General features: G+C 35.9%; 1 protein-coding gene across 4 annotated transcripts in view; it reads left to right on the top strand.

Annotated features, from left to right (window-relative positions):
• mtss1la (MTSS I-BAR domain containing 2a) overlaps positions 1-15,541 on the top strand; it is a 58,012-nt gene extending 42,471 nt beyond the window's left edge. For 2 of the 4 annotated variants that reach the window (XM_056477968.1, XM_056477972.1), the window contains exons 5-15: positions 935-1,026; positions 1,130-1,204; positions 4,859-5,016; positions 7,171-7,278; positions 7,405-7,502; positions 8,746-8,878; positions 9,481-9,555; positions 10,437-10,586; positions 10,831-10,992; positions 11,867-12,035; positions 13,822-15,541. In XM_056477968.1, the coding sequence (XP_056333943.1) occupies positions 935-1,026; positions 1,130-1,204; positions 4,859-5,016; positions 7,171-7,278; positions 7,405-7,502; positions 8,746-8,878; positions 9,481-9,555; positions 10,437-10,586; positions 10,831-10,992; positions 11,867-12,035; positions 13,822-14,585 (1,984 nt within the window). In that variant the 3' untranslated portion in view covers positions 14,586-15,541. The remainder of the gene's footprint in view (positions 1-934; positions 1,027-1,129; positions 1,205-4,858; positions 5,017-7,170; positions 7,279-7,404; positions 7,503-8,745; positions 8,879-9,480; positions 9,556-10,436; positions 10,587-10,830; positions 10,993-11,866; positions 12,036-13,821) is intronic. The other 2 variants (XM_056477970.1, XM_056477971.1) reach the window with 2 other exon arrangements.
• Positions 15,542-16,015: the final 474 nt, after the last annotated feature.

Here is a 16,015-nt window from a genome sequence, read left to right as displayed (position 1 = left end):
GGAGTGCAGTAAGTGCACTAATCATTTATTTGCTTCTGAATGGCTGTATTTAAATTTGTTGTGTTTTATCACGTAGAATGTTGTTAGGACATGCAATTACAACCTGTAACCTGCTCACCTAATGTTTACATTCGTATTATTTATGTTATTTGCTAGTTAATAACCTCATGTGGAACTATGAATCTGCGTCTCCTTTCGGAGTTTGCTACTGTCCACCAGAGGTCACATTTCGGTCGCGGATGCATGTTTGGATAGTCTTCCTGACTGAAATGCGCGGTTTTCCACAAAGGCAACCTGGAGTACTAAAATATAATTGGCATTGGGCTGGTTAATTGAATCAAAACAAAGATAGAGTTCCGGCATGTAACAGACATTTTCAAAGCAGAATATCTAACTTCAGCATTGTTTTTCAGATAAACAAGAATGTTCACTTAGCATGTTCCTAAATATCTGCAAACATATGGTATTTTTAAGCTTTAGAAGAGTTAAAAACTTACATACAGCACCTTTAAAATAGCAAAACATCTCTTTTAAATGATAGATTCCAGGTAATACTTTATATAAAAGAGCAATTTCAGAATATTACTGTTTTTACTATATTTTCTATCAAATAAATATAGTCAAAATGTAAAAAAATTTTTCTGCCAAATTAAAAAATGTAATAATTACAAACTTTAAATCCATAGTCTGTGTGTAAATTGTGCATAAAAAATATACTCAAGCCCAAAATTATTTATACCCCAGGTTATGACTAATTTTAGGCTTGAATGTAAATGTATGCAATTATATAAGGTATATTTTATGCCCAGCTATATAATTCTGTAAATTTCTTAATTTATTCAATTTATTTTTAAGACTATGCCCTTAAACAATACTGTGTTGGGTGATTAAATTATTTCTGTTGTTTAATTTTAGCCTTTTTATTCATTATTAGTGCTCTAATGGAAAAAATGATTGCCCCACTCCAAGACAAGATCGAAGAGTGGAAGAAAACTGCAGCCCTGCTTGATAAAGACCATGCCAAAGGTACACGACTGAATTTTCTCGGCTGTCAATAAGCAAACCTGTTCATTCTCTCTGCAACGCTAACATCTCTGTCCTAAATTTACACCTTTCTTCTGCTGACCAGAGTACAAGCGCTCCAGGCAGGAGATCAAGAAGAAGTCTTCTGACACAATAAAGCTTCAGAAGAAAGCCAGAAAAGGTCAGTCTCTGTTTTTTCCCCACTCAGTCAGCACTATGATTTCCCTTCTCACTCACACTCACTCTGTGGATGGTGTTCAGGGGATTACTGCGTTCGGTATGGTAAAGATTTAGTGAATATGTGTCACGCTGGGGTCTTTTCTCACTCAGCTCTCTCTTGCATGCTAACTACTTCTGATGCTAAGATTAATTAGGTCAAAGCCAGATTATAAAGAGTGTCACAGTAGCCCTATTGAGGATATTATGATAGCCAGTAAATTATACCACCATCTAGTGAAGAGATGATACCATTTGGTTCACTTTTGAAGAGGACGTTTTATAAAAGATTCACTTTTGTAAATGCTGATGAATTTCCACAGTGTATGTAAACAACCAGCCTGTAATGGTAAAAATCCATAAATAAAAAACAGGCGGTTCCAGATTTTCCCCTACTGTGATGTCACAAGCCCCACACATGACTTGTGATTACCTTGTGACTATGTTTTAGATCTATTTGATGATTCAATAATTCAGTTTATCATGATAATAAAAATGTGCAATATTGATATAGTAAGTGCTTCAAAATGCTGTCAATTTTTTATTTATTTACAGTGAATTTTGAGTGCTTTTTAAGAATATTAGTTTTGTATTTGCAGTGGTGTTCATAACAATGTCAAATAACTGGAGACATTTATCTTAATTTTTCACACACAACTCAAAAATAAACAAATATGAAGCTTCACATGTTGAGCCAGTCTATAAATGAAGAAAGGACAATTTATAGAATTTTTCTCTTTCACCATCACCACTCATGACTGTTGTTTGAATTCATGTGCACGAGGTAACAGTAAAAATGTAAGTTGCTTGCCCTTTATTGGTGTCGCGATTCAAGTTAATCCACATCCAACAGAGTTCTTATTAATTTTGCTGTAAAAATACATTACAAAAAGGAATTCTAATTGTATTTTCAACAGGAAACTGATTTCTAGTGACAGTTTTAGTTTTTTAAACTTTAAAATATTACTGAAGAGAGACAGCTGGAGAGCCACATATTTTTGGTCATAGAGCCACATGTGGCTCCCGAGCCATAGGTTCCCTACCCCTGGTTTAGGTACACATTGTGATACTACTGTATACCGTGATAAAAGCTTTAGCGATTTATCGCATTAAGAAAATTTGATACCCGCAGAAGCCTACACTGTTTAAACTTGTTTTTTTGCCCTCACTTGTGATCACATTGACAGAATGCACATTTACACCATGTATAAACAGAGTCAAAAATGTGCAACAGACATGCTTGCTATTGCATTCGCTTGCATTTCTTCACACCTTTGCGATCTCTTCATGCTGTTTTTCTCTCTGTCTTTCATACTGTGATTGGCTTGGCTTCTGCGTATAAACTCTAGAGCTACCAGGTACGTATTCAAGCAGTTCTTTCATAACTGATCACATTTAGCATAACTAAACTCGATTTCATTTCATTCCAAGGTGTTTTGCGTGCATTTCATCAGAATGTTTTAGTGTCTTCTCAAATGCTCCATTGTTTGCTCAGCATGTTCATCTTATTGTCATTCTATCCATCAGACATAATAAGCATCCGTGTTGTCAAAGTCCATCACATTGTACAATCGTTGAGTCTGGGGTGTTTAGATTCAGAGCATCATCAACTCATCTATTTTCATTATATGGTCACGAAGGTTTCCTTGCATGAAGCCTGACAATGCCTGTTTGCTGTGTTGACATCATCCTCCTGTATCTGTCTTCGTTTTGATGACCCATGGGACATCTGTGTTTTCATGTGACGTAAATGGAAAATACACATTTTCAGTTCATCCAGTTAGTGCATCTTGGTGCTGTTCAGAAGTTTGGGTTTTGAAAAATGTTATTAATTGTTGAAAGAAGTCTTATGCTCAAGGCAGCATCTGAAATCTGCATAAAACTAAAGGGAAATCAGCAGTACTGTTGAATATTTTAACAATCTAAAGTTCCTGCTTTCTGTTTTAGCGTATTTTAGTTGTTTATTCAGGAGTCACACTTTATTTTTTAAGTGTCACATGATCTTTTAGAAATCCTTCTAATATGCTGATTTGGTCTCCAAAAACATTTCTTATTATAGTCCATGCTGAAATACTGATACAGTAAAGTATTGAATACAATGATATACACTTTCAAAATATGCATACTTTGCATTTCATATTTCAGGTGAAAATAAAAAATTCCCCCAAAATTAAAAACAACAACATAATTTTATAAAACAGTCATAAACTAAAATTTAAAAAAAATACTATATAGACCTTTTTCATTTTTCAGACCTTGCATTTAACGGTCAACATAATCTTAAATCTTAATTAAATATTTTGGTTTAAAAAACGTATGTACATTTATATTCATTAACATATGTATTATATCATCTTTGCATCAAAATACAAAAAAAGAATTAGCACTTATGTGAGGTGTTTCTTATGCAGGGTCAATGGGAGGGCAGTAAATTTGACATTGGTCTCTCTTCTTGCTGCCGTTTTTAGTCTCACACATTTTTTTGTCTTCATTTTCTGAACATCTCGATAACATCAGTGTGGAGTTTCTCTTTTATTATTTCAGCAAATGCGATTGTAAAAATAATTATTTGTTGTATTCTCTCATTCACTGCGCTTTAAGTTTACATAACTATGATGACTTCCGTTACTGGAAACCCGGAAATGTAAAAAGGATCATCACAATAAGTTTGGAGACAATAAAAAGTTTTGAGTTTTCATGAAAAATGTAAAGTTTTATTTCTATAAACTGTAAAATTATTTTTCGATCATAATGAGAAATTGTAATTGTTAAATCATTGTATATATAATTATTAATAACACATTTGTGATGTATATAAACCCCATGAGAGTAAATGAATTTTAATTACATCTATATCTAATGAACGCTCAAGGACAGCCCAAATTAATGAAAGATACACTACCGGTCAAAAGTTTGGGGTCAGGTTTTTTTTTTTTTCATGTTTTTTTTTAAGAAAATTATTCTGTTCATCAAGGTGCCGTTTAAAAAAATTAAAATCAAATTTTTAAATAACTGCTTTCTTGTTGTATGTAGTTTCAAATAAAATAATTACCCCAGTCATTATTGCTTTTATCACTATTATCATTAATAATAATAATGATAATAGGGTGTCACGGTGGCGCAGTGGGTAGCATGATCACCTCACAGCAAGAAGGTCGCTGGTTCAAGCCTCGGCTGGGTCAGTTGGCATTTCTGTGTGGAGTTTGCATGTTCTCCCTGTGTTTGTGTGGGTTTCCTCTAGGTGCACCGGTTTGCTCAACAAATCCAAAGACATGTGGTACAGGTGAATTGGGTAAGCTATATTGGCCGTAGTGTATCTGTGTGACTGACTGTGTATGGATGTTGCAGTAATGGTTTGCAGCTGGACAGGCATCCACTGCGTAAAACCGATGCTGGATAAGTTGGCGGTTCATTCCGAATAATAATAACAATAATAATCACTAATATTAGAATGATTTCTGAAAAATCATTTGACTCTAAAACAAGTCTGCTGAATAGTTCATTTCGTTTCAATAAAAAACCCAAACTTTTGAACGGTTGTGTAATTTTATGGGATGGCAGTGATATCTTCAGTGGTTGTTTTGTGTCCTCACTCTCTGTGTCTGTGTGTCGGTTTCAGGTCGTGGAGGTCTTCAGCCGCAGCTAAACAGTGCCATGCAGGATGTGAATGACATGTATCTACTGATGGAGGAGACGGAGAAGCAGGCAGTTCGTCGAGCTCTGCTGGAGGAGAGGGGAAGATACTGCACCTTCATCAGCTTCCTGCAGCCTGTGGTGGTGAGAGGGCAATAAAGTTACTTTGAGGGGGTCTAGCAAGATGTACAGTTAAAGTCAACATTTTTTCTTTTTCAAATATTTTCCAAATGATGTTTAACAGAGCAAGGAATTTTTCACACTATTTGCGACAATATTTTGTCTTCTGGGGAAAGTCTTATTTGTTTTATTTCAGCTAGAATAAATCCAGTTTTTCTTTTGTTTTTTAAACTATTTTAAGGCTAATATTGTTTTCCCCTTTAAGCAATTTTTTCGATTCTCTACAGGACAAACAGTCATGTTTAGAAATGTGTTAAAAAAAACTTCTCTGTTAAACAGAAATTGTGTAAAAAATATACAGGGTGGCTAATAATTCTGACTTCTAACTATATGTTCATAATATATAAAGACTGCAATCACTTTATTGTTAAGTATATGTAAGTGAAGCCTGATCTCGTACAAGACTGGTAGTGTTAGTTATTTCAATTTAAGCTTAAATAAGCACATTGTTTTGTATAAAATATATGATGAGTATGGATAAAATATTTTACTAATTATTGCTGCAATATTTGTAAATGAAATGCTACTGTCATTTTCAGTGCATAATGTAAAACATCACACATGTAAAAGTAAATACATATAATTATTTACATGTAACATTTGTAACCCTGAAACACATGACCACAAGTGCTAGTTTTTGGAAATTGAGATTTATTTGGTTTATTTGGTTTGTTAGAACAGAACAAAGTTTGGCCGAAAAACAACAATATAACTATCTGAAATCTGAGGGTTCAAAAAATCTAAATATATTGATGAATTCGCCATTAAAGATATCCAAATTGAGTCCTTAGCCATGCGTATTACTAATCAAAAAAGTACATTTAGAAATTTACAGTGAGACATTTACGCCCCATTCACACGAGGTGTCAGCTTCAACGCTTCCCATTCACTTTGAATAGGTGACATCAGGCGTTGCCGAACTGCATTGTGGATCCGTCGGCGCCGTTTCAGAGGCGTTGCTCGCTGCAGAAGTTGGGACTTGCTCAACTTTTCAAGCGCCAACGGAAGCGTCAGCCAATCAGATCGCTGTATGCAAATACGCCAGCTCAGGCAGTGGCCTATTACTGACTAATTTCATTGGCTGACGCTGCTATGACGATCGTGTCAGCCCCAATTCTGACACGCCCTCTGTCAAGCATTGACACTGATGCCCCGTATGAATGGGGCGTTACAGGATGCCTTCCTGGAACATGATTTGAAAGGGATAGTTCACCCAAAAATAAAGTTTTACTCACTATTTACTCACCCTCAAGTGGTTTCAAACCTGCTTCAAACTTTTTCTTTCTTCTGAACACAAAAAAAGATATTTTGAAGATAGCTGAAAACCTGGAACCATTGACTACCATGGTTTTGTTTTTCCTATAAAAGTCAATGGTTACAGGTTTCTTTTGAGTTTTTAACTCTAAAGGTTTTAAACAAGTGAAGGGTGAGTAAATGATGATAGAATTGTCATTTTTGGGTGAACTATCCCTTTAATGATCATTAAAATTGTAACGATTTTTGGCAAAAAAGAAAAATCAACCATTTTGACTCATATAATGCATTTTTAACTATTGCAAAAGATACACCTGTCCAGGGTCACATTTATTATAGAAACATACAAACACAGATTTCTGAGTTTAGATATAACATTTTTCAGATGTAATGACAAAATAAATCATTATATAGATAGCGCTGTCACCTCGCAGCAAGAAGGTCGCTGGTTCAAACATCGGCTGTGTCAGTTGGCATTTCTGTGTGGAGTTTGCATATTCTCCCCGTGTTTGCGTGGGTTTCCTCTGGGTGCTCCGGTTTCCCCAACAGTCCAAAGACATGCGCTATAGGTGAATTGGGTAAGCTAAATTGTCCATAGTGTATGTGTGTGAATGAGAGTGTATGGGTTTTTCCCAGTGATTGGTTACAGCTGGAAGGGCATCCACTGTATAAAACATGTGCTGGGTAAGTTGGCGGTTCATTCCTCTGTGGCAACCCCAGATTAATAAAGGGACTAAGCTGAAAAGAAAATGAATGAATGAGATACTTAGATATTACATTTTACAAATTGAATAAGAGGAAGAAGTATTTGCTGCCTTACTAAAATGAAAATTCTAAAGGATATGAATCTACATCTTTCCTCAGGTGGGTGAAATTGCCATGCTGGGAGAAGCCACTCATCTTCAGGCCATCATTGAAGACCTCACAGTGTTGACCACTGACCCCCATAAACTACCAGAAGCTAGTGAACAGGTGCTGAAACACACACATAAACATCACCTAACACACACACACACACACACACACACACACACACACACACACACACACACACACACACACACCATAAGAACAAATTCTACTTCTGATTTCCTCTAGGTGATTTTGGACCTTAAAGGGTCTGACTATAATTGGTCCTACCAGACACCTCCTTCCTCTCCCAGCAGCATCGGATCCAGAAAAAGCAGCCTTTGCAGGTGCTTATCTTATCTTTTTTTTTTTTTTTTGCATTTCTAAAAATGGTAGTTTCAAAGGGGGGTGCAATATAAGCAACCATCTTTGGTTTTCCTAAAGAATCTTACAGGGAACAGTCCTTAAAATCTATATTTTTTAGTCTGCACTCTCAGAAATAAAGGTACGCAAGCTGTCACTGGGGTGGTATCTATTCAAAAGGTACATATTTGTACTTAAAGGGTCCATATTGGCACCTCCAAAGTATATATTAGAACCTAAAAACACTTTTGTACTAATATGTACCCTTGAGGTATTAATATGGATTTTGGTATTAATACCTTTTGAAAAGGTACCACCCCAGTGACAGCTTGCGTACCTTTATTTTTTATGAGTGTGGATAACCTTTAAGGCAAGACACTGCTGGTGAAAATGCACTTTTATCTCATTTAGAGATTTAGGGATTTAGTGAAATACACTTTTGAGTGTTTCATCACACTTTATCAGTTGCTGTTTGTAGATTTCTGTTACAGTATATCTTTTCAAATACCTTTTCTCAAAGTGAGTTTCTCCTGCTTAAATCTCCACTTTAGCAGCTATTACACCCCAAATCTGTATTCTGAAGGTTTTTAGTGAGGCATTTGTTCACACATAATTTGCCCAATTACACACATTTTATTCTACAAAATTGTGAAAGTGTAGTGGACTTTTTCAGTGTTTTCTGAATTACAACAGATAAAAAGAGACCTGAAATTTGAACCTGAGTTTATTTGCATATCCAAAGTGCTAGTTTTAATGCAATCAACCAACTGAGGAAGTATTTAAAGGGATCGTTCAATCAAAAATAAGAATTGCCTCATCATTTACTGTCCATCATGCGGTTTTAAAACTATCCGAGTTTCTTTCTTGATAAAAGAAGATATTTTGAAGAATGCTGGTTGCTAGAACCAATCAACTTCCATAGTAGGAAAAAAATTACCATGGACGTCCATGGGTGCTAGCTACCAACATTTTTCAAAATATCTTCCTTTGGGTTCAACAAAAGAAAGTAACTCAGATGTTGAACAAGTGAAGGGTGAGTAAACGATGACAGATGGTGAACTATTCCTTATGTGGGATCAAACATTCCATGAATTTTAAAGGTTCCATAGATGCCAGTAAAGCTTTTTTTTAATATTGTTTGTGTGTTCTTAACAATTCTTATTTGCATTGAGACATTCTTATTTGCATTTCAAAAAACACTGATGTTTTTTTTTGTGTTCCTGTCAGTTTGGTTCATCTTCCTCCGGGTGGCGCTCATCGTCTGAGCAGCGTCTCCTCTCATGATTCTGGATTCGTCTCTCAAGATGCGAATGTTCACTCCAAACCCCCCTCCCCGATGCCATCTGACATCACCAGCCAGGTCCTTACTCCTTCATTTAGTGCAGAGGTTCCCAAGCTTTTTCGTATAAAGGACTAAAAACCAATTATCATTGATAGATTGATAAACTATTTCATGATAATTCTAAATAAATAGAAAACATTACTTTGAATCGCATTAACTAATGCAGTATAACTTTTTTAATTAGAACTTATTGCAATTAAAACATAATCACATTAATAACAGTGAAGTCCAATGCTGAATACACTAGTTAAGCAGAATCTGCCTTTGCCTTGATTTGCTCACCAAAGACCTCCTGTTGTGTGACAGTATGCACATTTAAAAAATCTGACTAATTGACACCATTTAAATGTAAACATTTAATTTCAGTTAGTTTTTACATTTTATTAGCTTAACAATAAAACAATCAAATAAAAGTTTACATTAAATTTGAAGTGACAACCTCTAAACCATCCCCATCATTCTCCCTCTCTTCTCAGATGGGATGGTGGGCCAAATCAAAGGTTACCATGAGCCAACTTTGGCCTGCAGTCCCTTGTTTGGGCATCTCTGATGCAGTGTCTTGGTTTTGTTTTTATATATTGTCTATTTTTGCCTCACTTATCTGTCCTTATATTTAACAGAAGTCGTCCAGTTCTGCGTCCTCAGAGGCTTCAGAAACCTGTCAGTCAGTCAGTGAGTGCGGCTCTCCCACAATAGTAAGTGTTATTCGAAGATTGGAATTTTGGTTAATTTTTTATTTAATGTACATCCCAATATTCTGTTGTCATTATTATTATTATTATTATTATTACTATTATTATTATTATTTTTATTAGATTTTTCATGATTTGCAATTATGTTCCTCATATTTCTTTAACTTTACCATTTTAAACATACCGTCACATATAACATTAACTATAAAATTAATTATTATTAAATATATTTATAACATATAATATAAAAATCCATTGAATATAACAACCACCAAAAGATTGGAAAAATAAAGAGTTTCTTAAGCACACCAGGTGATATTTGTTTATTCAAAATAACAAAAATAAATACATTTTTCATAATTTATTGAAGTTTAAAATTAAAATGATTCTTTTGAAATACTTTTTTTTCTTGTGATGGCAAAGAAAAATATTTCAGCATCATTACTACAGTCTTTAGTGTCACATGGTCCTTCAGAAATAATTATAATATGCTGATTTATTAAAAAAAACATATTAAAGAAATATACTTATAATTACATTTTTACATATCTAATATATAATTACATATTACATCTCTTTTAATGAAACAAAAATCTGCTAATGGATCATTTTATGCAATGGATCCCTTGTTAAATATGACAGTGCATATTTTGTGTGTGTATATATATATATATATATATATATATATATATATATATATATATATATATATATATATATATATATATATATATATATATATATATATATATATATATATATATATATATTGTGCATAAAAAGAGTTAAGACAGCTGTTTGAGTGATTTTGATGAATTATCAAGCTGTTGGGGTTTTTTTCACTGAAGTTCTCCATGTTTGACTGGTCATCCTGTCATCCACAGTTGGGCTCATCCTTTGCTACCTTTCGCCCGTCTCACTGTTTTAATGAGTCCATCAGGCCTCACTCTTACATTCTTCCTGCGTCCCCTTCATATAATCAATCCCCAGGATCAAACTCCCCTTCACCCACAGCAAAGATTCCTTACTGGAAGGTTCGTTTTTTTCATTTGCACCACTTTTGTTTGTTTTCTTATGCTCTGTTATTTTTATTCATTTTAACTTGTTTGTTTTAATCTCATCCCATTTAATTGCTTGCTCATCCGTTTCTCATTATTAACCAACATCCGGCTCCTGGTTCATTTTCATTACAGTAAACACGTACTGAATGAGTAAATCCAGGTTGTGTGCAGTTCTGGCTATATTTCAGTGACCCTGAACCCAGTTTTTCCCCTGCAGCAGGACTGGTCAAAGGTCGGTCAGTATGAGCAGTCATCTGTCGGTCAGCAGCGCAGGACTGAAGCTGCAGAGCCCTCTAGTGGGGCAGGAGGACATACACACACACACCCAGAGGACACTTACAGGCTCGCTAGGATGAACTCTAAAGATGCCAATGCCAAGGTACAAGTTGAATACAAAGCTGAAAAGAATATACAGTTGAAATCATAAATATTTGGCCTAAATTATTGTATATTTTAGATAGTATATAGTAGATATTTTTCAACACATTTTTAAACATAATAGTTTTAATAATAATATCTGTTTTATCTTTGTTATGATGACCGTACATAATATTTTACTAGATGTTTTTCAAGATACTAGTATTCAGCTTATAGTGCAATTTAAAGGCTTAACTAGGTTAATTCGGCAAGTTAGAGTAATTAAGCAAGTTATTGTATAACGATGGTTTGTTCTGTAGACAATCGAAAAATATTGCTTAAAGGGGGCTAATAATATTGACCTTAAAATGTTTTTTTTAATTAAAAACTGCTTTTATTCTAGCCAAAAAAAACAAATATAACTTTCCCCAAAGAAATAATATTATTGGAAATACTGTGAAAAAACCCTTGCACTGTTACACAGAAATTCGCAGGAAGACTTTTAATTCTGACCTCAACTGTACATATCATTTCATGGTTACATTGTTAATGTCTCTCTCTCTCTCTCTCTCTCTCTCTCTCTCTCTCTCTCTCTCTCTCTCTCTCTCTCTCTCTCTCTCTCTCTCTCTCTCTATATATATATATATATATATATATATATATATATTTAATTAAATATAAAAAAATAAATAAATTACAGAGAAATATGCAGGCTCCACAACTCAACATATGTCAAACCAACCCCACCTATAATGAGTTACTATCTCTAATGACTGTTTTCGCTGTATTTTTGATCAAATAAATGCAGCCTTGGTGAACATTCATTGAAGACTTTCTTGCATCTTGTTTGACAGAGTTTTTCTGACATTTTCCATGTTTCTGTTGTTGTGTGTTAGCATGGTAAGCTGGTATCGTCGGCCGCTAGTGAGCTGGCTATGGTTCTGACTCGTGGCCTCAGTATAGAGCAGGCGCAGAAGAGCAGCTGTGACTCTCTTCAGTACTCCAGTGGATACAGCACACAAAACACCACACCGTCCTGCTCGGAGGACACCATCCCCTCACAGGGTAACACACACACCACACCACACATCAACACAAAGCTGAACTAAGTGCATTCTGATACATTTCTCAGTAAAACATTTAGATTTTAAATTGATTCTTTTATTGGGATGCTATATAATTAGATTTAAGTGCAAATCTGGTTTATTGTTTTATGTATTAATCTAACAAAATAGATCAGGGTTAAAAATTTAGTTCACCACAAAGAATATGTTAGGAGAAAATTGCAAATAAATGTAAATAAACATGGAGGCCATACTAATTATATAATTAATATTTTTACTACCTTCATTTGAATTTGAATGTATTATTTTCTTATCCTAAAGTTGTTTAGATAACCAGACTCTTATTTTGAAAGAATATAACTGTTTAATATATATAGAAATTAATTTAAAAATAGTTTTATCTATTTTATTGAAATCATTTATTTCAATTAGAGAAATAGTACGGAAAAATGAGCAGTTTGAATTTCTCGACAAAGAAAATGACTCCATTAGACTCCATTTTGCTCCTCACTGGATGTGGATAGCATACTTTCAACAGTAATTAGTATGTTGCTGAGCTAACAAAATGGTACTCTATTAATGTAAAACTGCATAACCCAAACAATCAATAGAAATTCAATTAAGTTTAAGATTTACTAATCCCTGCACAATGTCAGCAAGGTATACTAGTTTGTTACTGCTTTTTAATCACATTGTGGGCATGATTTACAAATGTCTTACTTTAAGCTATTGTTGAGCACTTATTAGTTATATGTTACCTAATTTTATGTAAATCGTGTGTACTAGCACAAAATTCACTTGAGGTAAAAAATAATCTGTGAGAAAACTAGAATGGGCGACGTAGAACTCTGTGTTTGGGGTGAATCCAGTATAACAACTTGAACTGATTAAGTGAAATGCACATAAATAGTTGAAACATGGCTACTGTTTTTTAAGACCAGGGCTGTTTCTCAATATGCGTTCTTTAGCTTTCTAGCGTCCTCGTGTTCTTGTGTAACATCATCATCAACTGTCAAAGTTTACTTCCAAAACCCAAGACTGCAAGAATGGAGGACACGTGAAAGTTCCCGGATGTGTTCTTGATATTGAGGACACATCGATGCAGACTTGAGCTCAAAATTCGTTACCAGAAGTCATTGCGGCCGAATAAAAGAGGTGGGAAGCGCAGCATATTATATAGATTTATTATTAAAGTTCAGAGATATAACTTATTTGTCTCAAGAGCTTTCCTAAATGAGACAGTGAAAATAAACATTAACATGAAAATCTTAATAAAGGCGTAAACACATTAAGGGTGTTTATTTGCTGAAATTCGTATTAAAATAAAGTTTTATTTGTATGGTGCAACGTATATTTGTAAGGTCTTTATGCATAGTATATATTGTGAAAACGGGAAAAACAATTAATCATTGTATAAATGCTGTAATGTTTAAATAATTTTCAGCTAAAAACACGTGAAAGTCATGTGACCACATCAGGAAGAACACAGCATCTCATTTCTCAGAGGACGCGTTCTCTGTTTTCCTGGTCTCCTGAGTTCGTTCTTCCGAGGTAACGACAAGAACGGTCTCCACAAGAACACGAGTCCATTCTCAGCATTCTTGGAATTGAGAAACAGCCAAGGTGTTTGTTTCAGTCCTGGAATGCCACTGTCCTATAGACTCCAACTAAACACACCTCAACCAGCTATCAAACCCTTTAGGCTCTAGATTGAGCTCTGCAGTATCTTGGCCCTCCAGGAGCCCCTGGTTTAGATAATGACATCTCTTCTCCTTTCCTCTTTGCAGGATCTGAATATGATTGTTATTCCATGAACGGCGACGCTGATAACGACACACAAACAGACTTTGACAAGTCCTCTACCGTCCCCCGCCACAGCAACCTGGCCCAAAACTACCGGCGAATGATCCAGACTAAGAGGCCGGCCAGCACTGCGGGGCTTCATGGAGCACTGGCCGGCCCTACAACCAATGGGAAAGGAAGTAACATCATCGCCTCAGGGACAGCCACCATTCGTAGAACCCCTTCGTCCAAAACAAACGTGAGGCGCACCCCTTCCACTGTGGGTCCCATTCCCATCCGACCGCCAATAGTCCCGGTAAAGACGCCAACTGTCCCAGACTCACCTGGATTCCCCAGCCCTCCTCCAGAGCACAATGGAAGTGAGGAAAGCCTGTATAATGACGACTCGATGGAAATACTAGAGTACAAAGCTTCTCCAAAGCGAATGAGCCTGCCAACATGGGGATCTGGGGGCGGAAGCGTCTACTCCCAACCGCCTGGAGCTGCAGGCTTCAGTTCAGAAGAAGACCAGATACTTGCTGCCAATCGCCATAGTCTGGTGGAAAAGATTGGAGAGCTGGTGGCTAATGCTCACGCTCTGGGCGAAGGCCAGTTCCCGTTCCCTGCAGATCCACAGGCTGACCAGAGCCTCCAGCAGGATGAAGGGCATGAAAAGGGAGGAGAGGACATGCTGAAGACCATCCGCAGAGGAGTGCGTCTCAGGAAAGTGAGTTCCAATGACAGATCTGCACCAAGGATCATGCGATAGTCCAGCCGAGTCTATTAACTTTTCAAATGAAGAGGAACAATATATGTAAAAAAATATGGAGAAGGTTCAGTGTTAAAATCTGGCATCTAAGGCCCCGATCACACTGAATAAGCTAAATAAAATGTGTTTTTGTTGACTTTAGAAATAAGCACTGCGTTGCTCCTTTATCTTGCTAGGCAACCACTGTATCAATGATCTTGGTGCTGGAGTGCGTGACGTTGGGCACTTTTTACACACAGAGTTGACTTCTTTCAACTGCAGGTGCACTGAACGCTCCGTCAAAAATGTGAGGTGCAACAGGTGGTTAAAATGTGAGGCACCCGGCACAATTGACAACCATTTAAAACCATTTATCTCACCACATATAAAAATGTGTTTGTTGTGATCGGGGCCTAACTAAAATGCTAGAATCGATGTTATGAGTTGAGTGCTTATGGACTAGGGGCTGAACGACTTCAAATTTTTTTGAAGCCAACTTTTATGCTATTAAATTCTAGTCGACGTCGACTAGTCGCTGGTGATGTCATCAATAAAACACAAGATGCAATTGTTGTGCAACATGCCACAATTTACAATTTCCAAAAAAAATATATACAGATGATGTTGACACCTCATTGTACGTTGCAAAAACAGTGAAACATTACCAAGGACTCATTTTAGTGCAAAACAAATGCCTTGTCAACACTGCTTATTTCATTAACAACACAACATTAGCACTAATTTTACTGCAATATGCAGAGTCAACACATTGATTACTTCACATTCTACTAAGAATGTAACAACAAAACAATTTAGTGCAAAAGTCATGCATAAGTCATCAGCACATAGAATAGATTCATGGCAAGTTATTTCATAACAGCATAACGCATCAGTCAGAGTCCTGCTCTGTGGCATATTTTACTGCTATGATAATAGTGTGGGCCAAAAAGCTACTCTAAATATTAGCTTAAGTCTGGCCTTTTCGTGGTTATTGGCTCATTTTGGTTATCAGATGCCTCTTCACTGTGTACATCTTCACTACTTTCACCTGCGATAATATTTACACAAGGTATGAAGTTTGCCACACCTACAGGGCTGCACGTTTCAAGTTTCTATGACAAAATATGTAAGCATCTGCTTTGCAGAGGACAACAGTTAATCACATCATTTTTCAAGTGTTGCGTAAATGCAGTTGGCTAGCATCTGCTCTAGGGTATTTGCATGGAGCGATCTTCGTGGCTGATTTCTGTTTGATTTAAAGTTCACACTGACATAAGAGTAAACATTCATTCATTCATTCATTCTATTTTCAGCTTAGTCCCTTTATTCATCAGGGGTCACCACAGTGGAATGTACCGCCAACTTATCCAGCATATGTTTTACGCAGCGGATGCCCTTCCAGCTGCAACCCATCACTGGGAAACATCCATGCACACTCATTCACACACATA

This window comes from Danio aesculapii, chromosome 18, assembly GCF_903798145.1.
Source record: "Danio aesculapii chromosome 18, fDanAes4.1, whole genome shotgun sequence".
Taxonomy (NCBI): Eukaryota; Metazoa; Chordata; class Actinopteri; order Cypriniformes; family Danionidae; genus Danio; species Danio aesculapii.
Note: the sequence above shows the minus strand (reverse complement) of the source record. Positions and strands in the feature narration are given on the sequence as shown.